The sequence below is a fragment of the Ailuropoda melanoleuca genome, chromosome 5 (assembly GCF_002007445.2).
Source record: "Ailuropoda melanoleuca isolate Jingjing chromosome 5, ASM200744v2, whole genome shotgun sequence".
Lineage (NCBI taxonomy): Eukaryota > Metazoa > Chordata > Mammalia > Carnivora > Ursidae > Ailuropoda > Ailuropoda melanoleuca.
This window is the reverse complement of record NC_048222.1, coordinates 12703538-12731127: the sequence shown is the minus strand read 5'-3', so window position 1 is coordinate 12731127 and position 27590 is coordinate 12703538. Positions and strand designations below refer to the sequence as shown.

Genomic DNA, 27590 nt, shown 5'->3' with positions numbered 1-27590 from the left:
TTTTTCACTTAACATTATACCATGGACAGACCCTCAGGTCAATATATATTGTTCTAGTTAATTATTTTTCATTGCTGTGTATTTTATTATACCATTCTTATAGCCAATGAATTTTTGTACAAGTTGAGAATGAGTTGAATGAGTTTCTCAGAGATTTTCCTCCAAAAATTGTATCTTACTAATTATGATATATTTTCCTAGTTACATATTCCCTTTTATTGGTTTAGAGCAATTTTTCATTTTTCTCTCTGTTATTAGGAAAACAGGCCCTTTATCCATTCATCCATTTGTCCATTCTTCAACAACTAGTTATTGATCAGTCAGAAGGTGTCCTAGGTCTCAATGATTCATCAGTGAACAAAATAGTCAATGTCCCTGTCTCCATGGATCTTACATTTTAATTGAGAGGGAGGCAATAGACAAATATGACAGGTGATGACTGATGTTGTGCAGAAAAATAAAGAAGAACAAAAGGAATAGTCAGCACCAGGAGGTGGAGAGGAGGTATGCTCTTTTATATAAAGCAATCAAGGAAGGCCACATGGATGAGGTAACTTTTTTTTTATTTTTAAAGATTTATTTATTTATTTTAGAAAGAGAGCGCAGGGGAGAGGCAGAAGGCGAGGGAGTGAATCTCAAGCAGGCTCGACTTCCTGCTGAACACAGAGCCTGATGTAGGGCTCAATCTCACCACCCTGAGATCATGACCTGAGCTGAAATCAAGAGTTGGATGCCTAACTGACTAAGCCAACCAGGTGCCTCAGATGAGATAACTTTTAAGCAGGACCCCTAACTCAGTTTTGAAAAGAATATAGCAAACATCTGAAAAGAATTTCAAGTTGTGAGAGCAGCGAGTGCAAAGGCCCTGGGGCAGGAGTGTGCTTGGTTTTTGTGAGGAACAGGAAGGAGGCCAGTGTGAATGGAACAGAGGAAGAGGGAGAGTAAGCAGAAGATGAGATTTAGGGAGGGCTTTGTGGATCCTCACAAAGCAATTAGGCTTGTATCTCAGTGACAGGGGACGTCCCTGGATGGTTTTAAGCAGAATGACATGATCTGACTCACCTTTAAAAGTAGCTCTCTATCTGCTGTGTGGTAAATAGACTGTAGTGGGAAGCAGGGAGACCAGCTTGAGAGATTTATAGTAATCTAGGGGACAGATGATGGTGTCTAGAGCTGGTCAGGCAACAAGGGATGTAGTGAGAAGCGGTCAGATTTTGGATGTATTTGGACAGTGGGAGCAACAAGACTTGCTGTTGGCTTTGTTTGGATGAGTGCTGTGAGAGCAAGAAAGAAGTCAAGGCTGACTCTGAAATTAGACACGTCAGGATGGAATTACTTTTTACTGAGGCAAGGTTGATGGTGAGAGGAGCCGGTTTGGACGAGGGTACAGGTAGCAGCTTGTTTTTGGATACGCTGGGTTTGTGATGAATTCAGTGGAGATGCTGGGTAAGCAAGTGGATATGATTCTGGTGTTCAAGGGAAAGTCCTGGACCGTCAGCATGTGTCTATTACAGCTGCGAGCCGAGGGTATGAATGCAGATGGAGAAAAGAAGAGGTTTGAGGTCTGAGCTGTGAAACAAACCAGTGAGCAAAGGACACTGGCAAGGAGTAGCCCCCGAGCACACAGAGAACTCAGTGGGAGTGACATACACAGTGTCAAGGAGGGAGAAGTCAGCTGGGTCAAATGATCCTGACCCAACAGCTAAGATGAGGACTGAGAATAATGTTGACTTCAGCATGAAAGTCATTAGTGAGATTGACAAGAACTCTTCCTGGCGGCGTGGCAGACGAAAGCCAGATTGGAGCGCATTTCAGCAGCATAGGAGAAGAGAAATTGGAGGCAGCAATTATAGTAACACTTTCCCAGTCTGACTCGAAAGAGCACAGAGGAATGGGATGGAAGCTGGAGGGGTGAGATCAAGGGACTCTTAAAAAAAAAAATTTTTTTTTTTAAATGTGAGTAATCATAGCAGGTTTGAATGTTCAAGCATGTTGCAGGTGCAGGGGTGAGATGGAAAAAATCCTGGACCGATGCTGTTGAGTAAGGGTGAGGATCTCACCCTCACTTTCAAGTGTGACTGTGTTTTGGCCTGATTAAATGTCATTTTTGGCAGGTGCTCATCAGAGGAGACCTCTGTGAAACAGCCACCACAGGCATCAGACGGTAAGCCCGTATTAAATGAGGCATTTCTTCTAATGAACTTGAAGAATTTGGGAGTTTGTGGGAAGAAGGAAGAAAAGAGCACTAGCCCTTTCCCCAGATGGAGGGTGTGACTTTTGGGCAGAATCACCGGGCTGGCGGTAAGAAAAGCCATCTGTCCTGGCGGTTCGGCTCTGGCCTTTCCCCAAGAAAGTGACATCAGTGCCATAGTCCCCTGCGTAGCTAGAAAAGAGAATTAGACTTTCAAACTCCTTTGTGTTTTCTCCAAGGCGATGACTTTGAGTCTATACGAAAAAGTACACATTCGAAAAACTGAAATCGGGGTGAAGAAACGTGTGATGAGTTTTCACTTGAGTGTAAGGGTTAGAAATCCGAATTCTAGAGCCAGCACATGTGAGTTTGAGGCCTGGGTTCTATCACTTACTAACCTTAGGTAGGTTACCCTAATCCTTCCATGCCTCTGTTTCCCCATTTGCAAATGGGGGAAGACAACAGTTGGTATCTCAGGGCGGTGCAAATGGAATGAAATTGTGTAGGTCGAGCATGTACAGTGCACAGTAACACACAGTAAATGCTATCCTTATCAACGTTGTTTATAAAACGGGCTCATTTTTTTCACGTTTGAAATAAAAGGATTGCTGGACTTGGATTCAGAATCAGTGAGTTTTGATACCGGTCTTACATGATTCCCGTGGGATGCCCTGAGCGTGTTGCTGAATCTTTCTGGGACTGAGTTTCTTATCTATAAGATGGGATAAGATGACATCTAAGTGCTTTTTTTTTTTTTTTTAAGATTTTATTTATTTGAGAGAGAGAGCAAGAGAGCTCACCAGCAGGGGGGAGGGCCAGAGGCAGAGGGAGAAACAGACTCTCTACTGAGTGGGGAGCTGGACTCAGGGCTGGATCCCAGGACCCTGGGATCATGGCCTGAGTTTTAGGCAGACCCTTAACCAACTGAACCACTGAGGTGCCCCCTAAGTGCTCTTTCAACACAAATATTATTTGCCTCTTTTTATGACTTTTCCTAAAGTAGCTTAGAGCTAACTTGAAATTGTACGGACTCCTTTTTCAGATCACAATGATACCGCCCTGCAGAAAATAACTTGGGCTGCGGGGTTTAAAACACACACAGACAGAACAAACAATTTGGATGCAGTTATTTTGTTGTGTGGGTAAGGGAATGAGAAAGGCTCAGAGACGGAGTGAGGCTCAGGGTTGGGGGGCGACTGACAGGGGTGTTTGTTTAAAATATTAGTAAGTGGAACACCTGAGAGGCTCAGTCAGTTAAGTGCCTGTCTTTGGCTCAGGTCATGATCCCAGTGTGCTGGGATCGAGCCCCACATCAGGCTCCTTGCTTATTTGGGAGCTGCTCCCCCTGTTTTGTGTTCTCTTTCTCACTCTGACAAATAAATAAATAAATAAATTCTTAAAAAATATATTACTAAGCAATAAAAATCATGTTTCTTCATTTTGAGGCAATGTTTTGACTGATTGACAAATGGCTGGTCAAACATCTTCTCCTCACTCTCTGTGTTACAAAGGCCTGCCTGCTCTGACCAGCAGGGTAAGCACCCCCCATCTAGTGGGATGTAAAAGAATTGGAATGTAAATGGATTTGGATAAGGTAAAATTTATGCTAATGCATGTGCTAAAAGGGCAAAGATACAAGGAAAGGCAAATTTGGGTGACAGATGTTCTTGCTGTCGTACTATGAGAGGGATGATTGATATTTTGATACAACCATTTTTTTTAAATTTATTTTTTTAATTTCAGTAGGCCCCAATGTGGGGCTTGAACTCACGATCCTGAGATTAAGAGTCGCATGCTCCACATACTGAGCCAGCCAGGCACCTGTTGATACAACCATTTTGACGATGGTAATTTGTGGCACGCTAATATTCCATTATATGTATATATCATGTGTTGCGAATGAATTCCCTGGCTAGACATTTGGGCTGCTTTCATCTTGGCTATTGTGAATAAGGCTGCTATGAACATGGGTGCACAACTAGCTCTTTGAGCTCCTGCTTTCACTTCTTTTGGGTATATACCTCGAACTGAAATTGCTGGATCCTATTGTATTTCCATTTTTAATTTTTTGAGGAACTGCCATATTGTTTTCCATAGCGGTTGCACCATTTTGCATTCCCACCAAGAAGGTACATGAGTTCCAATATCCCCCCATCTTTACCAACACCTGTTTTTTTCCATATTTTTGGTAGTAGCCATCCTAATAAGTGGGAGGCATCCCTTCCCTTTTCACCAGCGCAAGAATGTGAGGATTCCAATTACTTGGGATCTGTTGCCTGGGAGAGCCTCTGGGTAAAAGAAGCCCGTGGCTCTTGGCAGTGGTGAAGGAAACAGAGCACGAGATAGGTGGAGCTAGAAAATGCCTCGCCGTGCAGAAGTGAATTGGCATCAGGCCCACGGATTGTGCTTTAAGAGACTCAATTAGGATGAAGAGAAAGCAAACCCTATTCAGCTCTGGTGTTGGGATAGTTGTGAAGAGAAGTTCATACTTTTGCTTTGCTCCAGAAGTTCAGCAAGAAGCAAAAAGCAGTGAGGAAATGTCCTGGAGGAATGGCTCTGTGGGCACTGAGAGTCCCTATGAGCTTTACTCTGCTGAAATGCTTCCCAGAACAAAGCCACCTCTAACTCTCATTAATGCTTATCAGGGAGCCTCAGGCAGTGAAAGAAAAATGTGCAGCGAGCTGGTGTAATCCAAGGTGGGGCTCTGGGGCCCAGCCAGCTCCAGCAGCTCGGCTTCTACTTTCATTTTTTCCCTTTACTTCCGGTGAGGATGATCCCAGGGACTTTTTAGTCTCGTGTCTGTACTTGGGGCGCCCTCTCTTTGCACGAACTGAGTTACTTCCATGGTAAGAGAAAGGTCTGTTCTCCCCTCCTAACTCCCACATTTTGTTTTACCAGGGCTCGACCACTGGAGATGAGTTTATGGAACCCATCTGAAGTCGTTGAGAAGGAGCTTCTCGCCCGATATTTGTGAATGAGGGGGCTTCACTATGGGCCATAGAGACGGCAGGTGTTCAGCATGGCAACAGCTTAAGGGGAGCTTGTGCCCAGAGGACAGACCTTGAGAGGACACAGAGAGAGGGCAAGCGCCTGCAGGCCAAGGAGAGAGGCCTCAGAAGAAACCAACCCTGCGGACACCTTGATCTGGGACTTCCAGCTTCCAGAACTGCGGGGACATACATTTTTGTTGTTTAAGTCTCCTGGTCTGTGGTGCTTTGCTAGGAAGCCAGAGCCTGTTATTAGAGCGACTTTGTCTTGATGGGACAAAGTCGAGAAAAAGCGGAAAACCAGTTGGTCTTCTTTTCTCTTGTGTGTGTTTGTGTGTGAGGGAGAAGGCAGACAAGGGAGGGAGAGGGAGGGATGGAGAGGGGGAGGCCGAGGGAGGGAGAGAAAGAGAGGGAGGGAAGAAGGGAAGGAGAGAGAGGTGGAGGAGAGAGCAGGTGGCTTGTCTTTTGGAGATCGGAGTTGATGAGGTGGCCACAAGTCCCTCCCCTGGCCCTTCCTGTGAAGAGGGGAGTGGTCACCTGTCTGCCCCATCTGTCTTGCGCAAGGGTTCCCTATCGCCCCCTCTAGGGCTCCGGGCCGGGGCCCCAGGAGAATCCCCGAGGGAGGCTGTGGGCTTAGCTGCCCGGGTAGGTGGCACGGCCGCGGGGGTGGGGAGGAGCCTGGCGACTGGCAGAGGCGCGTAGAGGGCCGGGCGGGCGGAGGGCCATCGCGGAGAGGCGGCCACCCGGGCGGAATTCCTGCACTGCGCGTGGAGCAGGCGCTCCGTGGGCCGAGGCGGCCGAGGTCCCCACACTGCTGTGCGTGTCCCACCGCTTCGTAGTCCGCGGAGCACATGCCACCGGGCACGCGAAGACCACCCACGGCTCTCGGGAACACGCCGGCCGCTGCGGGTAGCGAGGGGCGGGTGACCGGGTGAGGACAGGTGCACGTGCGGCGCAGGGCGGGGCCCCAGGGGCCAGGGCCTCCCACCTGCTGCCGACGCCCCAGGGGCACAGGTTCACGGCTGGCTAAAGCTACAATCTAGATGTACTCCACTGGACTGAAATCCCTTCCAGCTTCCAGAAACAGTCAGTGACCTCTAGCTTTCAATTGTCTTTCCCTCCCGCCCCTAGGGCGCTGCGGGGAACAGAGGGCGGAGCTCCCAGGGCAGAGTCATTATCAGCTGCCTGAGAAGAAAAACCGCTCCATCTTTGCTCTGAGCTGAGAACCCTGTATCCTGAGAATCCTTGAAGCGCTGGTTCAGGGACCACGGTTGGACAGTAGCTATTGTGTAATCAGTACTTCCAGAGGCTGGATTCCAGGACTAACACAAAGAAAGCTACTGTAGACACGAACACCAGAAAAACTAGACCTGCAGGCAGAAAGAATGGCTAGACATAAAGAGGATCTCTTTATCATGGTGCAACGTTAAATTTACCAGAAAGAAATAACAATGCTGTGTGCACCTAATTTCCTTTAATACACAAAGAAAAAAAAACCTTAGGAGAAATAGACACACCCACCATCATAGTGAGATAGGTTAACATGCACTTTTCACTTCTCGGAGACCAAAAGATAGTAAAACAATAAGGACATGAAAGATTTAAAAAATACTACTAACAATATTATGACACATTATAAACTCTTGCATCCACAAATTGGAGAATACATATTTTTTTACAGGAACATATGTACAGAAATTGACCATAAATGGATCCTAAAAGCCATCTTGACAAGTTTCAAAGATGACATTTTCTGAGCACAGTGAAATTAAATTAGAAATTAACTAGAAAAATGAAAAACTCCACACGTTCAGAAAGTTAAACGCATTTCTAAGCAGCTCATGGATTAAGGAAGAAAGCACGATGGAAAATTAAAAAATATTAAAAATTGAATGATCATAATAATTTATATTAAACTGAAAGTCTATAACTTAAGAGATATTTTATGAGAAATTTTTAGTCTTGAAAAGAAAGATTCAGGGCACCTGGGTGGCTCAGTCAGTTAAGCATCTGCCTTCCGCTCAGGTCATGATCTCGGAGTCCTGGGATCCAGCCCCATGTCAGGCTCCCTGCTCGGCAGGGAACCTGCTTCTCCCTCTCCCTCTGCTGCTCCCCCTGCTTGTGCTCTCTCATTCTTGCTCTCTCTCTCAAATAAATAAATAAAATCTTAAAAAAAAAGAAAGGCTGAAAAATCAGGAAGGGAAAATTCAAAAAGAGAAAAATAATGAAACAGAAAATGAAGAAACAATAAAGGAATATATTAACAAAGTTGAAAAGTGGTTCATGAAAAGACAAATTTTGGGGTGCCTGCGTGGCTCAGTTGGTTGGGTGCTTGACCCTCGATTACAGCTCACGTCATGATTTCGGGGTAATGAGACCAAGCTTCCAGTCGGCTCCATGCTCATCACTGAGTCTGCATGAGATTTTCTCCCTTTCCCTCTGCCCCTCCTGCCCCTCTCTTTCTCTCTCTTTCAAATAAATAAATAAATCTTAAAAAATAAAAGAGGAGATAAATTTCTGGGAATGGTAAATGAAAGGAAATCTGCAATTAGACATATGGTAATAAAAATTGCAAAACATCAAAGACAACACCAAGTTCTTAAGGCAGCCAGAGAGGAAACACAGATTACACACCAAAGAACCAATTTAGACTAGGTCCCAAGAGCAAACCAGAAGCTGCAAGAGAAGGAAACACTATAAAGTACTGAAGGAAAATAATTAACAGCCTAGAACTAAATATTCAGCAGAACAGTTCAATAAGAAGGCTGAAATATAGACAATTCTGATAAACACTGAGAGTTTATCACCAACACATTCTCCTGAAAGGAATTTCTAGAAGATACACCTCAAGAAGATGGAAAACCACTTCAAAGGAAGAGCTGATGTGCTTATCTGTATTCTTCCTTCTTATTTTTTATCATAGACTTACCACCATATGACAAATTGTATATGTTTTGTGTTCATTTGATTTTTGTCTCCCTTTCCCTCCAATGGAATATAAGCTCTAGAATGGTAGAGAGTCCCAGGCAATAATCCAGAGTCCCTCCATAAATATTTCTGGGCGTGAGAGTGTTACTTACATCATAAAAAGGATTTTAACTTCAAAAAAGAATTTGTAGTGATAAAATAAAAATACAGTGTTTTAAAAACGTTTCCTATTATCCAAAGTTATTACAGAATCAGTTCCTTAATGGGCAGACTGTGTCTGATTCTCAGGGCAATTCTGTCCTGGCTTGCTGTCCCCATCCTGCACAAATAGCATTGCCATGTATTCTCTGCAGGCAGAGAGCGAGAGCCTCTGGTTTGGCTTGTTGTGGGAGACACTTGTAAAGACAAAGCTTCAGGAGCTAGTTGGAGATTAAAATTGAGATGATGCGGGAGCACCTGGGTGGCTCGGCCAGTTAAGCATCTGACTCGGGTTTCGGCTCAGGTCATGATCATGAGATCAAGCCCTGTGTCTGGCTCTGCACTCAGCCCAGAGTCTGCTTGAGAACTTCTCCCTCTCCCCCTCCCCGGCTCCTATGTGCACTCTCTCTTTCTCTAAAATAAATAAATTAAAAAAAGAAAATTGAGATGATGCATTCTGATTAGGTCACTCATTTTTTCCCTCCCTCCCTTACTGTAGTTTATATAGTAACAGGTGTTTCCTTGGATTCCTGCTGGAATATTCATAGTGGTTCCAGCAAACAGTGGCAAACAATGACTTTGAGGCCCCGAGCAGTCCAGCTACTTCTGGCTAGCAACCCCTTGAAATTCCTCCTTCTGGCTAAGCGTGTAGGTGAGAGTACATGTGTGTACATATGAGCACGTGTATGTATATATAAGCATGTATGCATGTGAGCACGGAAGGTGTGTGTGAGGGTGGGCGTGTGTGCATGGGCGGTGTCTGTGTGCATCTGTCGGGTGTGTGTATGAGTTTGTGTATGTGTGTGTATGTGTGCATGTGGGGTGTGTTGGAGGGAGACTTAGGGATGCCTCATGGTGCCTCTCCTTCCTGGCTCCTGGTGCTCAGGTCACCGTGGAGACTGTCTCTGCTCCACCCCCCTCTCTGTACCCAGGGCTGCCAAGTGTCACGAGACACTGCTCTGGAGAGTCTGCCTGCTGATCGTGGGCAGGAAGCACGGGGTTTCCCTAACTCAGGGCTGCCTCTCCTCCTCCGCATTCTGTCGTTCCCTTCAGTTTTTGCCTCTTTTTTTTTTTTTAAGATTTTATTTTTTTATTTGAGAGAAAGAGTGAGTGAGAAAGAGAAAGAACATGAGCAGGGGGAGAGAGAGAGGGCAGAGCAGGGAGCCTGATGTGGGACTCGATCCCAGAACCCTAGGATCATGACCTTAACTGATGGAGCCGCCCGGGTGCCCCGGTTTTTGCCTCTTTAGAAAGATGTTCTGTGCCCTCACTGCTGGTCTCTTCCTTTCTGTTTTGGAGTTTTGATATAATCATATCTTTCCAAAAATACATTGATTCCACAGAATAATGTACAAGTAATCTCCTTAACACAATAGTTATATTTCCATTTTCCAGATGATATTTTCGTGACTGACATAAATATTTCCCTCTTTGGTGACTCGAACTTTAGCTGATTAAAACAAAAAGCTTATACTTGGTGACTGAAACACGCTTTTCCTCTAGAGCGTTTCTTTTTGGCTTTTATAAATCCCCCTTTGGACACTTTTTCTCCCTATCATTATGGAGCAGAATATGTTCAGGTTTTGGAAACAATACTTACTGGGTTTATAATTTTACTAGTTCTTTTCTCTTCTTAATTGCTCTTTGAATCTTTTCCAAAACGTTAACATTTATCTCCAATTAAACGGCACCAAAAACACAGCCATATTTCTTCCCTAGCTTGGATCCATGCTAACACACCTCATCATGGCGTCCTCGTCTGGCTCTGAATCCAGCCGCTCTGTGCTTTCCCCCTTTCTCTTGGGAAGGGTGCTACCCTCCCCCTAGTTTCCCAAATGACTCTTCCTTTGACTTCACCACTGGTGGCCAGTCAATCACAAAGCCTTCTTGATTTTAATTTCTACTCAGTTATGGCTCAGATAGGGAGGGCTTGTGATGTCCTCACAGCTGATTCCCTCTAAGAGGCTGCCATGCTTCCTCACCTGATTTCCTGCAAGCGCCCTGGGATTGGTCTTCCTTCATCAGACCATCCCTCATGGATGCTCCACCTGCAGCCCATCATCCATTGAATCCGCTCTACAGCCAGGCAGTTCTCTGCAAAACCAATTTTATCTCATCCTTTCGCTTTAGGTCTTGCAAATGTCTCCTCATCGTTCTTTGTATAAGGTCAAAACTCCTTGGATGGCCCAGTCACGTTCTATCCCCCAGCTCCCTCTCTTTCCACTGTGTCCCCTCCCACCCTTCTGTTGTAGGCTACACCATTAATTCTCACTTCCTGGCCTTTATTTCCTGGATGATTCCCTCTCCCACTCAGCCTGATGTCTCCTACTCATCCGGAAGTTCTCTTGGCCACTCAAGTCTAATTAATCGCCCCACGTCTGCACTTCCGTGTTCATGTTCATCCTATGGCATTGCACTTATCATGGTATTATAATTACCTTTTGTCTGTGTCCTTCGAGGGGGCAGGAACCGTGCTAGCAGGTGAACTGTTGTACTGTTAGTACATAGCATTGTGCCTGACAGAGACAAGATGAATAATAGTAGTATTTTTTAAAAGATTTTATTTATTTAATTAACAGGGAGAGAGACCATAAGCACGAGCAGGGGGAGAGGCAGAGGAAGAGGGAGAAGCAGACTCCCCGCTGAGCAGGGATCCTGAGGCAGGACTCAATCCCAGGACCCTGGGATCATGACCTGAGCTGCAGGCAGACTCTTAACTGACTGAGCCACCCAGGCACCCCAATAGTAGTAATATTATTATTACTATTTTTGGTGAATGAATGAAATAAGTTGCTGGTGATATAAAGGAATTATGATGATGGAATTTCAGGCAGAATGAGATACTGTTTGATGGAAAGAAGCCTGGCTCCCTATATTAGTTAGCTCGGGACGCCCTAACAAAATACTACAGACTGGGTGTCTTAAACAACAGAATTTTATTTGCTCACAGTTCTGGAAGCTCAATGACCATGATCAAGGTGTTAGAAGGTTTGGTTTCTTGTGACGTTCTCTCTTCTTGGCTTGCAGATGACTGCCTGCCTTCTCACTGTGTCCTCACATGGCCTTTCTTCTGTGTGTGCTTCTAGGGTATCTCTTCCTCTCCTGATAAGGACACTAGTCCTACGGGATTAGGATCCACTCATATGACTTCATTTAATAGTAATTACCTCTCTAAAGCCCCTAGCTCCAATTACAGTCATAGTCTAAGGTACTGGGGGTTAGGACTCCAACATATGAAGGGGGGGAGCACAGTTCAGTCTCTAATGCTCTCTTACCTCAATCTGGGCAATCTGAAGGGTCATGCAAACTCCAGAGTCTTTGAAGGGTGGGCCAAGGCCTCTGTCAAAAATGCATTGCATAGTGGCCTTTCCCTCTGTTCATTTCCTGTCTTCCCCGTGTTTTTTCCCACGTGTATCTCCTGAGAGCATTTGCAAATGAACCCACTTCATGCCCTTCTGCTCTAGAGTCTGTTTCCAGAGGGCCTTTCTCAGACCCTCAAATTATAGGACACAGACCTATTTGTTTCGTCTGCATATACTGCAAATTCACATCTCTGCGTCGGCCTTGCTCAGACTAAGTGTGATGGCAGGATTTCTCCTCTGAGAAGCACCACCGTAAAGAAAGATGTGATAATATTACCGGCTTGAAGAATAATATGCGTATAATCCTTAGTCATTGAAAAACTACGGAACAAAGAATATCAGATGAAGTTTCAACCATGGTGGCCTATTTTATAAACCTGTGTTCTATTTCTTTCGGTTCATTTTGGAGTTACAACATTGCTAACACCACGCGGAAGCCATTTTAACTTTGAAGCCTCCTTTCCAACACACTACCCATTTTATTGCCTCTTTACAGAACTATTCACCCAACGAAAACACAAATATTTACCATTGTGCATGTATGGTACTGTTGGCATGGTTTTAGGGCTCAGATTTTGAGATCCCAGGTTATTTGGCAACTCTTTCACGATGAGAGGGATTACATCAGACCAATAGTTGCATTGTAGATGGCAGAATAGCTCAGAGTACTTCGGAAGCAGTTTAATGAATTCAAAACCCGCATTTTTATGCCTCTCTTTGAGGATTTTCCTGAGAAGTATTCCTGGGAGAATGGAGCAATCAGTAAGTTTCAAAACATTAAAATTCTTACCATGTTCCCAGGAGGGTGACGGATTCAGTGTCTGTTTGGGTAAGCATGGAAGCCTCTAGCATCTAGCACCTGCCCTCCTGCTTTCCTTCCAGGTGATGATTTGGTTTTTGGAGGGCTGTTAGCTATTTTGTGAGGAAGCGTTAGCTAGTCACAGCTGGTCCTATATGCATTGTGCCAGGAATTTGTGTAGCCCTGTAGACATTTAAATTATGAATTCAATTTTGGATTGACAAACTGTGTTAAATATGACTTTGGCCAAACTATACTTATGGAAGCAAAAATTGTGAAACCTTGAGAATTGCTAGAGCTAAAGTACGCTGAATCACGTAATCACCTACCATCTAAATAACAGAGTTGCTCTCCTGCCAGTGAAAAAGAGCCCAGGACCAGCTGGTTTCATCGGCGAATTCTACCAAACATTTAAAGAAAAACTAACACCAATCCTTCTCAAACTCTTCCAAAATATTGAAGGGGGGGGGAAACTCATTTTATGGGGCCAGCATTACGCTGATGACAAAGCCAGATAAAGTCACTGCAAGAAAAGAAAACTAGAGTTCGTATCCCTGAAGAATATAGATGCAAACATTCTCAGTAAAATCCAACTAGCAAACTACATCCAGTAGCACATGGAAAAGGTCACGTGCCATTATCAAGTGGGATTCATCCCTGTAATTCAAGGATGGCTTAACACATGCAAATAAATAAATATGATTCATTAAATAAGGAGAATGAATGACACAACACATATAATTATCTCAAGAGCTATCGAAAAAGCCTTTGACAAAATTCAGTATTCTTTCGCGAAAAAAAAAAACTCAACAGACGGGGTATAGAAGAAATGTACCTCAACATAATAAAGTTCATATATGACAAGCTTGTAGTTAACTTTATGCTTCATGGTGAAAGATTGAGAACTCTTACTCGAAGATGAAAGCAAGACAAGGAATGTCCACTCTCACCACTCCTGTTCAACATGGTCCTGGAAGTCCTCGCCAGGGCAATCGGGCAAGAAAAAGAAATAAAAATCATCCAAATCAGGGAGGAAGAAATAAAATTGTCTCTGTTTGAAGATGACATGATCTTATATATGGAAAATCCTTAAGATTCCAACAGAAAACTGTGGTCTCTGCTTTTCTGACTCCCATGGACTGGGCTTTCTGACTCTAAATGCTGGCTGTTTTTTGCTACATGAATTTGAAAAAAAAAATTTTTTTTAAAAGATTTTGCTTATTTATTTGTCAGAGAGAGAGAGAGAGCACAAGCAGGGGGAGCAGCAGGCAGAGGGAGAAGCAGGTTCCCCACTGAGCAAGGAGCCTGAAGCGGAACTCGATCCCAGGACCCTGGCATCATGACCCGAGCCAAAGGCAGATGCTTAACTGACTGAGCCACCCAGGCGCCCCAAAAATTTGTTTTTGAGAGCTGGGAAACTCTCCACTGAACCATTCTCTGATATTAGAGATTTGGCTCCAGTTTGATTGTCTGCACCCCGTTTAGCTGCTGCCACCACCCGAATACTCAGGCTTCTTGCTGTTTGGGCTCTTTGGCTTTAGCGGATCACAATAAGAAAATGGCTCATGGCTGACTTCCTTCCAGAGAAGGGCACTCCTGTGTTCTTGTTGTGCCAGAGGGTAGGAGGCAGGCTGGCCCCCTGCTGCTATCTCTCCGCTTTACCTTCTCATTCTCGTCATTATTATAATTATTTTAACAATATGCAATTGGAGCTTTACTTAAAATATCCAGGAACTGGAAATGGATCAAATTTCAATGATAGGGAAAAGGTTAAATGAAATGCAATTCGATTTTACAGTGAACTACTTTACAGTCATTAATAAAAGAGTCATGTTTTTAAGGAATAGTTAATAGCATGAGAAAATGTTCACAATATAACAATAACAGGAAAAACAGTTAATAATATACAGTAAGTCCCAATTTTGCTTAATACACACCTGTGTGCATGCATACACACACACACCAACAGCCACACTAAAAAATCCTGCAGAAAATATGAGACAATGTTAACAACGGTTTCATCTGGGTGGTGGGACTATAACTGACATAATATTCTTTATTATAGTTTTTTGTTTGTTTTTCATTCCTCCAATTTTTGGTAATCAATATGTATAATTTTATAAGCAAGGGAAAAATTTTAACCCTGTCTGAGCTTTTAGCAATTTTATCATGAATTTGATAATTTTCTGCCACCTGTAATAAGGGCCATGACCTAAAAGACTCTTCCACTGGAGACCAAGTAGGAACCACTGTGCAAAGAAAAAGGGATGAGGATGGGCAAAGAAATGCCTTTCCATGCATTTCACCAATTGCTAAAAGGAAGGCTCTGTGGTTTAGAGCAGGCACGGCTCTGTGGTTTAGAGCAGGCACTGCTCTGTTATTTATACTTGTGATATATAATAATGATCAAATTCACTATATAGTAAATTGAATATATTTCTCATTCCATAATATGCATCCAGTTATTCTCAGTGAATAACTGTCTTAAAAAGGTTTGATGCTGAAAAGTTTTGATGTCTTAAAAGGGTTGATATTAAAAAATCTTTTCTGTTGTCACTATGGATTCCAATTATGTTTTTAACCAACAAATTTGTCTTCTATGCAGACGTTGGACCTCCTGTGAGATGCTCTTTACTACCCTTTCTTGCAGGCACCCTCAATCCCAGTGAGACAGTCTCTTGGGGAACCTCTCACTTGGCTTCAGGGTGATGGTGAAGAAGAAAGCTTCTTCCCCAGGAAACTGCTTTCCCCAGAATTCCAAAGATTCCCTCTCCCTGTCCTCTTCGGAAAGAGACTGGGGTGTGGTGGAGAGTGACGGGGCCAATTCTGCATCCTTAGAAGATCAAGGAAACATCTAACTGTTGGCAGGTCTCTTTAGAAAGAGGTCTTAGCTCTTCTTTTTCCCACCTTTGGGTCCTGATTGTGGATGCAGGGTCAACAGGAGAAGACCTGAATATCCTGTTGCACTCTTAGTCACTATACTGCATAGACTCTCGGCTCTTTTCCTCTCCTCACATCATATTTTACTAGAGGCACTATTAAAATGTATTGCTTCCCAGAGCAAATTTCTTCTCACTGAGCTTTTGGAGCTCTCTGAGTCAGAGGCTCGTCACTGTCGCTATGTGAGCCATCAAAGGAAATTTTTGGATAGGTAATACACATGAAGGGTCTAGCACAGAGCCTCCTCATTGACACTATAAAAATCCTATCGTGAATCCCTTTATATTTTGAAGGCAAAAAAAAAATCCTATCGTGAATCCCTTTATATTTTGCACTACAGTTCATGCCTGTTGAACTCCTTTGATCAATTTATAGAGATTCAGAGTTCTTCCTTTGGATAATGACAGCTCCCTTTTTTGGGGGCACATATTGTTAGGAATAGTTTTGGCCGCAAGTAAATAATACTGATGAATAGTTGCTCAAGCTGTGATGTATTTAATTATCTTATTTCACAAAAAATTTGGGGGGCAAGCATTTCCAAGTTTGGTGAAGCAGCTCAACAGGGTCTTCAAGGACCCTTCAAGGAGACTTCTTACCATCATTCTGCTCTGCCTTCCCTATTCTGTTGCTTTTCCTTGCTAAGCTGTGCTGCTTGCAGGTTAATCCAACAGCTCCAGATGTTGTGACTGCATTTGAAGGCAGGAAAGAGGAAGTGGGGGAAGTGGAAGAGGGGGAATGGTATTCTTATGAGTGGTCCATTATCGGCTTTATCATCCCTGCTCCTCCAAGGAGATTTCTCTTGCAAACCTTGGGCCAGAACTGGCTTGTTAAGCTACCCTGGCTACAAGGTAGATTGGCAAAGCAAATTTCTGAGGTATTCATTCTCTGTTGTTTGAGATAGGTAAGGGACAGACAGGCAGGGGGTGACTTTGAACTGGGCAATCAGAAGGATCTGTTACGGTGGGGATGTAGGGAGGAAAGAAAAAAGTAGTTGGACCACCCCATTTTTCCAATTAGATGTTGTGATTCAATGAAATGGTTGGAGAAATCATGCTTTCTTTTTAACTACAGTTTAGGTGATAATTTTAGGTCTGAAGCGTTTGTATTTATTTTATTTTAGGCATGTGTCATAAGCAGATCATACATATCTTCTCCTGATAACAAAAAATGCTGACAGCAGTATCTCATTTGGTTGCTTCCTGGTGTCTGATTATTTCATAAAAGTCAACTTCCAGGCAGGGTGCAAATTAGGAAATCAACCCACCTCATGACTGTCATGTCTGACCTCCTGTCCCACTCTCCTAAGCTGTCCAAATATGAAAAACAGCTTGAGAAAAGCAGGGGCACTGAGTTTAAGTTTCTTCCAAGAATGGTAAAATACAAGGGGTGTGGCTATACTCCTTGGGGCTGCACATTTTGGGAGAAGTGGTTCCCTCTTCACGTGAAGAGGTATTGGATAGTCAAGTCAAGTCAACATATTTTTAACCCTTTGCTAGGTGCCAGGACTATGTACCCTTATTGCAAGATGGTGGGGTGGGGGTGGGGGGGGCGGGAGAAATCCAGTGTTCTCTGGAAAATCTCACTATCTTAGAGACCTTATCAATGTCCAAGGTGGCCTTAGAAAGGCTGCAGTAAAATTGCCTTGGACTCTGGAGCCTGATAAGTCAGGGACCTAGGACAGGCCCCTGCTCCCTCCCCCAACCCAGCCTGACTCTGGGGATGCCAGAGAAAATAAAGCAGCATGTGAACCTGGGAAGCAAAGAGCAGGAAACCCTTAGGGAGAGAAAAGGTTGTGAGAGGTGCTGGGGAAGAAATGGGATTGGAGTAGAGGAGCTTTGTGCTCTCTAGTTTGGGACAAATTGAGCACACCTTCTCCACGGGTTCGCCGTCGTCACCCCGCCCCAGCCTTGGGAAAATCACAGCCTGCCTCTTGGTGGATAAACAGCAGCATCTGTCCTGTGCTGCGGTCATGCGGTAAGGATAGTGTCAGGGAGGCAGTGGAGCCAGCCTACTGGTCCACCACTGAGCGTTCCTTCCTCTTTCTTCCCCCCAGACCCCGAGCAGTAGGTGAGTACACTTAGGAAAACATCATGAATAACAGTGCCTGGGGCAGAGAATGACAAACATACCTGAGGGACAGGATCATGGTGAGAGAGGGTAGTTGCGTGTGAGTGAGGAATAAAGCTCGGAGTTAACCATTGACCTATCCAGGAATACTTGTTACTGCAGCACCTCCTAGCCTATCCTGACTATCACATTACTCTAGGAATTGGAAATAATTGAATAGATCAAGAATTCTAAATAGCTCGATACAGAGCCTCAAAGAGATGAGAGAATGTCTGTGACATGATGCAGGGACAAGATGATATATAGGAGGATATACAGACTATAGATAAAAGTGTGGTTACAAGATCAAACTCAAGAGACAGGATGCGGAGTAGAAAGTATGTAGTTGAAGACCAGATTAGTGAACTGCAACATCAGGTCCACAAACACTCCCAGAAGGCAAATTGGTGAAGAGAGGAATGAAAGGGAAAAATAAAATAAAGCAAGAGATGGGAAATACTGATAACTCATAATAATGAGCTTATAAAAATACAGAAAGAGGAAAATGTAAAGTGGATGTATGACAGGCATCAAGAGATGGGGGTCTGCCTGGCGCTAACTGGCTGTATGCCTTGGACAAACTGTTCATCCCTCTGAAGCCTCACTTCCCTGCCCTACAAAATCGTAGAGAGAAGGATTCCAACACCCTGGCCTGAACCCTAGCTCAGTCATCACTTTGGTCAACTTTCTCAGTCCCTTTATATGTTTGATTTTTTACATGTTAAATAAAGGTGATAATAACTAATACATTCCAGCACACAGCTGGTACTTTCTAAGCCCTTCATTTTAGGAAAACAATTTTTTTTAAAGATTCTATTTATTCATTTGAGAGAGAGAGACAGACAGAGAGAACACCGGCAGGGGGAAAGGCAGAGGGAGAGGGAGAGAAACAGGCTCCCCATTGAGCCAGGAGCCCAACATGGGCTTGATCCCACGACCTGGAAATCATGACCCGAGCCGAAGGCAGACACTCAACCATCTAAGCCACCCAGGCGCCCCAATTTTAGGAAAATTCTAAAACCAAAATTTAGATTCCAGTTCAACACAGTTATTTCACAAGTGAAAAAGTTGAAAAATGGAGAAATTAAGTCATTGAGGGTCTGAATTGTGATGAATGCAACTCTTCTGACGTTGGCCTGCAGATTCCTGTGGCAATCCCTGGGAGCTCATTTGTGATGCTAAGCTCAACCATTAGAAAAATAGACCTTTTTGTGGGTATTTCATTTTTCATAAATTATTTGATTTCTCATTTAGCCTAGTGAAATAGTCTAATTTTATAGCTATTGAGTGGAGAGGTTGGTGGGTCGTTCTAGAGTGCTGGGAAAATTAGGGGCAGCTGAAGGATTAGAACTCGTTTTTGGTTGTTTTTTTTTTTAATGAACCCAAAGGTTGAGTGAAAGAAAAATGTGAATAAATTCATACACCAGGCCAGTAAGAAGAATGTTGCTATGTACAATATCCCATCAACAGGAGTGAGTGCATTATTTTCCATTACAAATGTACTAAGTGGTTACTCAGAAAATTGGAACATATGAAAAGGTATAAGGAAGAAAAATAACAAGAGGGCCACCATCTAAACCACATTATTCTTAGCGCTGGTAAATTTCTTTCTGTTTTATTCTCCATTCAGAGATCCTACTGTACACATTTGAATAGACACTTCTATGTCTTGCCATTTACTCTTAACATTATTACCATTATCATTACCATCACCCTTAATGTGAGCATTTCATATTGTTTCGCAGTCTTCTTAATGCTTCTTAATAAATAGTTGTATAATATTTTATAGAGAGTGGCAGTTAACTATTCCTCTGTTAACCACTTGGGCATTTCCAGTTTTCTGCTGTTACAATAGAATTATGAATAAAGGCTCTCTATGTTAACCATCAGTGGACTAAAGCATATGAACAATGCAATGTTTATAGCTCACAGGAACTGTCGAAAAGGAGTGTACTCCGTTGACGCATTAACTTCCATTTCAAACTTTCAGTTTATTAATGTGAAATGTATTTATTACGCCTACTCATATTTAAAATGAGATAGAAGCCGTTTTCATTAGAGAAGCAATACGTGACGATTTTGAATAAGGTTGAAAATGAAATTGTTATTTCCTAGAGTAATTACTGTCTATATTTTGTAGACACTTCCTGATTTCTCCATATGCACATATGGACATTTATTGCTGTTACTGCTGGTATTAGAAACATGCACGGCATTTGCATCTTGCTTTTTTTTTTCATGTATTTGTAGATATTAAATATCTTATCACCGGTACACATAGGTCTCCTTCATTCTTTTTAATAGCTGCACGGTATGAACACAGCGCAATTTCTTTGTGTCATCTCCTTTGATAGACATTTGGGTTAGTTTCAAGTTTTCTCCCCTTACAAACAATGCTGCAACAAGAGCTCTTGGATATATGGTGTATTTTTAATGAGCATTTACTGCTGTGAAAATGTGACTTTGAAAATCATTATTGGCAAGATCATTCTCTCTCAGTGTGCTGAGACATGCAATATTTAAACAGCATTTAAATTTTAAAGTTTGGATTGAGTCATTTCAATTAAAACCAGGTTAAAATCACAATGATCTTTTTTCTCTTATATCAGACTGAATCCTCTTGCTCCAGATGGGACATAAAGCTCCTTAAATTGAAATTCATTGCATGGGGGCTCTGACGGCCCTTAACAGATGGACGAACAATCTCGTTTGGATGGTTATGTAAGTCAGTGATTATCATGGAACCCTTCAGATTGTCTCAGACAGAAGGTGGACAGTAAGTAAGGCCGGTGAAGAGGTCGTGCATCCACTATATTTGTTTCTTTGTGTGTATTTCTTTGCTGGTATCTGCAAGACTGGAAACTGAGATCTGAGCCAATAACACGGTCCGGTCTAATGACAGACCTTGGGATCTCAGAAATCAAGTGTTGGATACCAGTTGGAATTCCAGTAGTTTCTTGTTAAATGACCTTGGGAGGATCATTCCTTCTCTCTGAAGGCCTCATTTTCACAAGTAGGCCACATAATGCCTCTAGTAGGAGGGTATGATCATAATGTTCATTCACGGATATTTACGGAGCCTGTGTGCTGAGAACTGTTCCAAGTGCTGGAGATACAGCTGTAAACAAAATAGATGAGAATTGATTTTTCCCCCCAAGGTGATGTTGCTGCCTTCCTCAGCTTGAAGTAGTCACCTGCTCTACTCGAATGTAGTCGATATATCCCACCAAAATTTAGCTTTTATGCATTACGTTTTAGTAATACAGGCTACACCATGGCACACTTACTAGTCAAATCAAACGACCTTGTCTGAACTTACACATTCAACAAGATACTATTTCTCCTGCCTTATATCATGCCTGCATCACTAATGTTAACACTCGGTTTTTAACACACACTAAAATCCACCCATCCTTCTTTCCTTTTACGTGTGATAGTACCTGGAATAAGAATCCAGAAAATAAATTTTTGTTGACTAAATATTCACAAATGTTTGTTGTTTGAACTTTAGGAACTAGGCATAGCTTTGGAATATACAAGGACAAATAAAATAGGATTGCTGCTTTCAAAGATCTTACATCTAGTTAGGAGATAGGAGTATGAACCAGAAATATGATGAATGCTTTAAGAATTGTGTGCACAATATGTCTGCCTCAATCTCTCCAAATAAAGTTGCCATTCCCTATTTTCCTGTTTTAGTCATCTACCTTGGACTTTTTTTTTTTTAATAAAGATTGATTTATTTTTCAGAGAGAGAGAGCGAGAGAGAGAGCACAAGCAGAGGGAGCAACCGGCAGAGGGAGAAGCAGGCTGCCCGCTGAGCTAGGAGTCTCATGAGGGACTCGATCCCAGGACCAGGAATCATGATCCAAGTCGAAGACAGACGCTTAGTGGACTGAGCCACCCAGGTGTCCCTACCTCAGATTTTTTAATTTGCCCAAAATGAGTAGACCAGATTAAGTCAAAACAAGTTTTTTTGTTTCTGTTTTTTGGTGAATCAGAGATAACAGTTTCTATTTTTTTCAAGGATGTGTTTGGAGGCAGAACTGGTAAATGTTTAATACCGAATTGCAAAGCTGGTATACATATTTCAGGACACAATTGAGTTTTCTCGTTAAAACCCATTCTTCTGTCTCTGTATGCATAAGTTTCTAGCTGTGGAGAGAAAGTACTATTTTAAAATAATTGTAAAGTTCCTAATTCCATGGTAACCATGACAAATAGACCTTTGTTGTAATAGGTTTTGATGGGCTTATTTTTAGATAGAACAAAGACAGTTTTTGTTATTAAAAAAATCCCTTAACCTAACTTGATCTCTGTTTTTTAACTTGCTCCCGGTTGAAGGCTCTGGTGGGTCAGACAAATCGGAATCGTTTTTCAAACCAATAGCATCATCTATGAATCACTCTTCTGAGAGATTTGAAGATATTTGTTGGAAGCCTCCTAGAAATCCTAAATCTTTTTTTTCCCCTTATATTTCTGCATTTAGGAAAATCAGTGCAGAAGCAAAAAAACTTCTTTGGTACTCTCCATAGAATTACATTGAAACACATACTAACGGATAAGAGAAATTTTCATTTTCCTTTTGGTCACTTTTAATGTCCTACCCATAGATGGCAGCAAGAGATCACTCTGCCAAGCCTCCAGGCCCAGCCAGTCCCGGGCAGGCCCAAGGGTTGTAAAACCGTGATAAAGGAAGGAAAGTGGAAGACAGCTCTACACATCTCTGGAGGAGTCTTTATTCAGTTGTCTGAGATGCGGCTCCTCTCTTCAGAGCTGGAGAATTTTGTTCTGTTTCGATTCTTCTTCTGCGGCTTGAGACAAGAACCTTAGCAACACTGAAGAAGCAGCCAAGGCGGGGCAGGGAGGGCATGTGGCCTGGGGCGTCCCTGGATGGCCCAGTGCCTTCTGCTGTCTCATTCAACTTAACTCATTCAGCTCCAATGTGGTGAAATCAAAGTTCTTCTGGCAATTCAATCTTATCCATTTGGTCTCTATGGGTCTGGAGTCTCTCTCTCTCTGATTTCCCAGCCTCCCAGCAATTGTATTTTGGGGTGGCCCCCAAGTCCTGATGTATACCAGTGGCCCCACGAGGTTGGAGAGTCAGCTTGCAGGTGTTTTTAGACAGAATCATTTAAATAAAGATAAACTGATTGATAGGTATACACAAGTTTTTTCTTTTATTTTGTGCTTATTAATTATGCAGCACAAATACTTTATATACATCTCATTCAATACTCACAAGTGCTCCATAAATTAGAGATTATGAATCTCATTTGATCAAAAAGGAAATGGAAGTGAATGAACTTGTTCAAGTTTACAAATCTGGTTTAAACTGTTTTTGCTAGTTTAAGGAGGCTCCTTCTTGAGAAGCGGTAAGACTTTGACCTTCTTGGCATGTATAAGGTACTTCCGTGTGCATTATGAAAGATATAAACTTTCCATACCATTGAGGACTTTATAATGGGAAGGCTTACACACAGGAAAAAGATGTCAATGTAGCAGAATTTAAAATTATGGTAATTGGGGCCTTTGGAAGACACTGGAATAAAAGAGTTTTCCTAACAATAAAAGAGGCCTGGCAGAAAAACAGAAGCTAAACAGGAGCCTGGTGAACTTAAGATGTACTATCCTGTTTTTCTAGTTTTCCTTCATTGGTTTAACATTAAGAACATGGTCAGTACCCTCACCTTGCAAGGGCCAGGTTGTATGAACTGGATCTTTTCAAACTCTCATGGGAACCTAGGGTCTAGAGCTGCTCTCAGAGTATCTCTGGTGGTATAAGGTCTCCTGAAGCATCGACACGAGGTATTTTATAAGGATCCATAGCTTACAAGTGGCCACTACACACATGCACAGCTGTTCAACATCGGTGGTTATCAAGAGGATACAAAGCAAAGCCACAATGAGATACCACGTCACACCCATAAGGATGGCTAGAATCAAAAAGTCAGAAAACCACAAATATTGGTGAGGATGTGGAGAAATTCCAGACTACCTGTGGGAATGAAAAAAAATGTACAGCTGCTTTGGAAAACAGTCGGGTGGTTCCTTGAATAATTAAACATAGAGTCACCAGGGGTCCTAGCAACTCTGCTTCTAGGTTTATACTCGAGGGCAATGACAATGTTTGTTCACACAACAACACGTGCATGGATGCTTTTAGCAGCGTTGTTCATAATAGCCCTAATGTGGAAACAACCCAAATGTCCATCAATGGTGAACAGCTGTATCCATACCACGGAGTAGTATTCAGCGGTAACAAGGAACGAGGTACCCATACATGTCACAACACAGGTAACTCTGGAGAACACCGCACCAAGTGAGAGAAGCTAGTCACGAATAACCACACTTTGTATGAGTCCATTTATGTGAGATGTGCGTAATAGGCAAATCTATAGACAGAAAGTAGATCAAGGTTTGCCTAGGGCTGGGGGTGGAATGTGGGGGGGATGAAAGGGTGATAGCTAAAGAGTATGGGTTTCTTTTGGAGGTGATAAAAATGTTCTAAAATTGATTCTATGGGGCACTTGGGTGGCTCAGTCATTAAGCGTCTGCCTTCGGCTCAGGGCATGATCCCAGCATTCCACAATCGAGCCCCACATCAGGCTCCTCCGCTGGAAGCCTGCTTCTTCCTCTCCCACTCCCCCTGCTTGTGTTCCCTCTCTCACTGGCTGTCTCTCCGTCAAATAAATAAATAAAATCATAAAATTGATTCTAGTGAAGGTGGCACAACTCTGTAAATATATGGAATTATAGTCGAAATTATAGTTGAAATGGTGAATTGCATGTCTATGAATTATATCTCAATAAAGCTGTTAAAAAAAAGAAAAGAATCCAGGGGCACCTGGGTGGCTCAGTCAGTTAAGTGTCTGCCCTGGGCTCAGGTCATGATCCCAGGGTTCTGGGATCGAGCCTCACCTCAGGCTGTCTGCTCAGCGGGGAACCTGCTTCTCCCTCTTCCTGTGCCCCCTGCCCCCCTCCCCCAGATTGTGCTCTTACTCATGCTTTCTCTCTCTCTGTGTGTGTCACATAAATAAATAAAATCTTTTAAAAGTGATTTTATTTATTCATAAAAAGATTTTATTTATTTATTCATTTGAGAGAGAGAGAGAGAGCATGAGCCAGAGCACAAGCGGGGGGGAGGGGCAAAGGGAGAGGGAGAAGCAGACTCCCCGCTGAACAGGGAGCTCAAGGTGGGGCTCCATCCCAGGACCCCAGGATCATGACCTGAGCTGAGCGCAGATGCCCAACTGACCTAGCCACCAAAGCACCCCTAAATAAAAAATCTTAAAAAAAAGAATCCATAGTCTGCTACAACTAATTGTATAGAACTTATTTATCAGGTACTTTTCTAAGCACTTTGCCTATGTTAATTCTTGTAATCTCACAACAATCTCATGAAATAGGGAGTTCGATCTTCCCTATTTTACAGTTAGGGGGACCTAACTGTCGACACTGGGGATGAAGGATATTGGCTAAGGTCACTTAGCTTGTGGGAGGCTGCATTAGAATCTCTTGGGTAGAACTAAGAGGGTCCCAAATCTCTGCTCTGAGTCCTAGGAATTCTGCCTTGGAGAGAGGAAATCTTTGCGGGTGATCACCTAGTTAATCCTTTCCTCATTTTATATATGGGAAAAAAGGGCACGCTTACAGTGCAACTGACACAGAAGCTCTATCTACCGCTCCCTGTCGGATTTTGCACCATCCAGGTGCAAAAGGGTTAGCGAGGAGAGAACCCGAGCCACCGCGGTACCCAGGAAGACAGGGTTTTTTTTGAATTTTATTATTTTTGCATCTGGAAGGAGAGGTAGGTCAGAACACCTAGAAGGTGGTGGAGGAGTGTTACAAAGAAGAAAATGAAGACGCGGTCAATGCAATTGGTTGGGGATTTGGGAATTTGTGAGACGTAAAGTGAAATCATATGCAAACGTGCCCACAAAAGAGTGCCTGTTTCGTTTCTCATTATGTAGAACAAGAAGATTTCAAGGGGACTAAATGTGCAGAAAGATCTCGCCTGAAGTCAGAGTGGTTCTTATATGAAAAACTATTAGGTCTTCCATATTCCATTTCTGCTCCGCTGTTACATCGAGGGAGGTGGTGGGTGGATGGCGGTGGGGACAGGACACCAGAAACAAACGCTGACATTCTATTAAAGTGACTTAAAGTCATAGCGTATCAAAGAAAGCCCTCCGTATGAGAGGACAATCAAATCCCCCATCACTGTTCCTCCTTGGAACTCTCCTGCACCAGCATCCCCTTATTTACCTGAGTCACCCTTCTGGAACAGACCTCCTACAGCTTCTGTGCTCCTCCTGTCTCTTTATGATGTTGGCAGCCAGTTTGGCCCACGGTCTTCTGAGTTTTTTTTGAGCCCGAACTCTGTTTCCGCTGCCTGACACTTCAGTCATTCCTTCTCAAATTGCTCAATTGCTCCGTTCATTCCCGCTGCTGTCTCCGGAATGGCTCAAAGCAGAGCCCGGCTTCAAAGAGCCCTCTGCTATTTGTAGGCTTATATTGGATTTGTAACCTTGCAGGTTTCCCTCCGGGGAAGGTGGAGATCTGTGGGCAATGGGAGATGAGAACATGTTCAAAAGAATATGGCAATGGCCGTGAGAATGCCAGACGCCAGGCGAAGAGCAATCCCTGGAAAAGTAAATAAAGTAGATTTGAGGGGAGAAAGGACAACGACAAGTGAGGATACAAGAAAGCATACTGTGAAGCAGTGATAGAAGATAAATGACAGCTGTCCTCGGGCTGCAGGAAGGGACAAAGGTTGGGGGAGTCAGTTTGAGCGAAAGCTCCTAGTAATGGACAGATGGGGAGGAATTTTCCCACAAGGCAGGATAAGCCTCCAGTCATTATACATAAGCCACCATTTACTTAGCAATCCACGTGAAAAGAAATGAATAGTGATAGCCCTTTCAGCTTAATTGACGTAAACAGAAGATAAATGTTTTCAGTCACAGTGTGTGAAGATATCTGGGACAGTAAAAGAAGCCACAGCTTAAATGAATCCGGTAGACTGTCTTGCTTTTACAGATTCACCTCTTCATCATCATCTTTTTGATGATAACGAAAAGAATAGCAATAACAGTTATTACCATTATTTGATTGGGTTTCGATTAATCTCTATGGAATGTCCTTCAGTCACTCTTATCAGTACTGATTTCCCGTCTACATATAGTATCTTACAGGTACTGAACCAGACAGAGAGCTGGACGCGCCCTTGTTGCCTGCCCAGCAACACCCTTGCTTTTCTCCCCCGGCACTGCGCTCCCCTCCAGGGCATGACGTCATTGGTCTACACCAATTATGGCTTTAGAATTTCCCTTTAGCTGTGATTGGCCCGGGGATGAACATGTGACCCAGTGCAGTCCGCTAAGACTTAAGCCGCCGAGGAATTCTGGGAAAGACGTTCTTCCCCTGATCAAAGGGAGTAATGTAATGAGAAAGGCCTTTTATCCCATCCCACTTCCTCGTGTTTGGAGGTAGTTGAGTGAAGACGTGAAGTTTGCAACCACGGCAGCCATTCCGTGACTATAAGAGGGGCCACTGCCAGCTTACTGGGAGAGGAGAGCAGAAAGATGGCAAGAGTTCATCCTTTGTTGGCATTATGAGGCTTGTCTTGCAGAATTGTCTTTCTCTAGATGTCTTGTTTTATGAAATAAATACCTGTTATTTGGACTCTTTTTTTTTTTTTTAGATTTTATTTATTTATTCAACAGAGATAGAGACAGCCAGTGAGAGAGGGAACACAAACAGGGGGAGTGGGAGAGGAAGAAGCAGGCTCATAGCGGAGGAGCCTGATGTGGGGCTCGATCCCATAACGGTGAGATCACGCCCTGAGCTGAAGGCAGACGCCTAACCGCTGTGCCACCCAGGCGCCCCCTGTTATTTGGACTCCTTTTAAGTCAGTTATTTCCTTCTTTGCAGTGGAAAGTATCTTACCTGATCCAAGGTTCTATGGTCTGAATGGGTCCCCCTAAAATTCATATATTAAAACCTAATCCCCAGTATGGTGGTATTAGGAGGCGGGGCCTTTGGGAGGCGCTGAGGTCCTGACAGTGGACCCTTCA

General features: G+C 43.2%; 1 protein-coding gene across 1 annotated transcript in view; it reads right to left on the bottom strand.

Annotated features, from left to right (window-relative positions):
• Nucleotides 1–11663, bottom strand: part of MCUR1 (mitochondrial calcium uniporter regulator 1) — a 63804-nt gene extending 52141 nt beyond the window's left edge. Inside the window, exons 1-2 of the mRNA XM_034660195.1 lie at nt 11580–11663; nt 5716–6169 (exon numbers count right to left, since the gene is read on the bottom strand). Of these exons, the coding sequence (XP_034516086.1) occupies nt 5716–6169; nt 11580–11663 (538 nt within the window). The remainder of the gene's footprint in view (nt 1–5715; nt 6170–11579) is intronic.
• Between the last annotated feature and the right edge of the window lie 15927 nt (nt 11664–27590).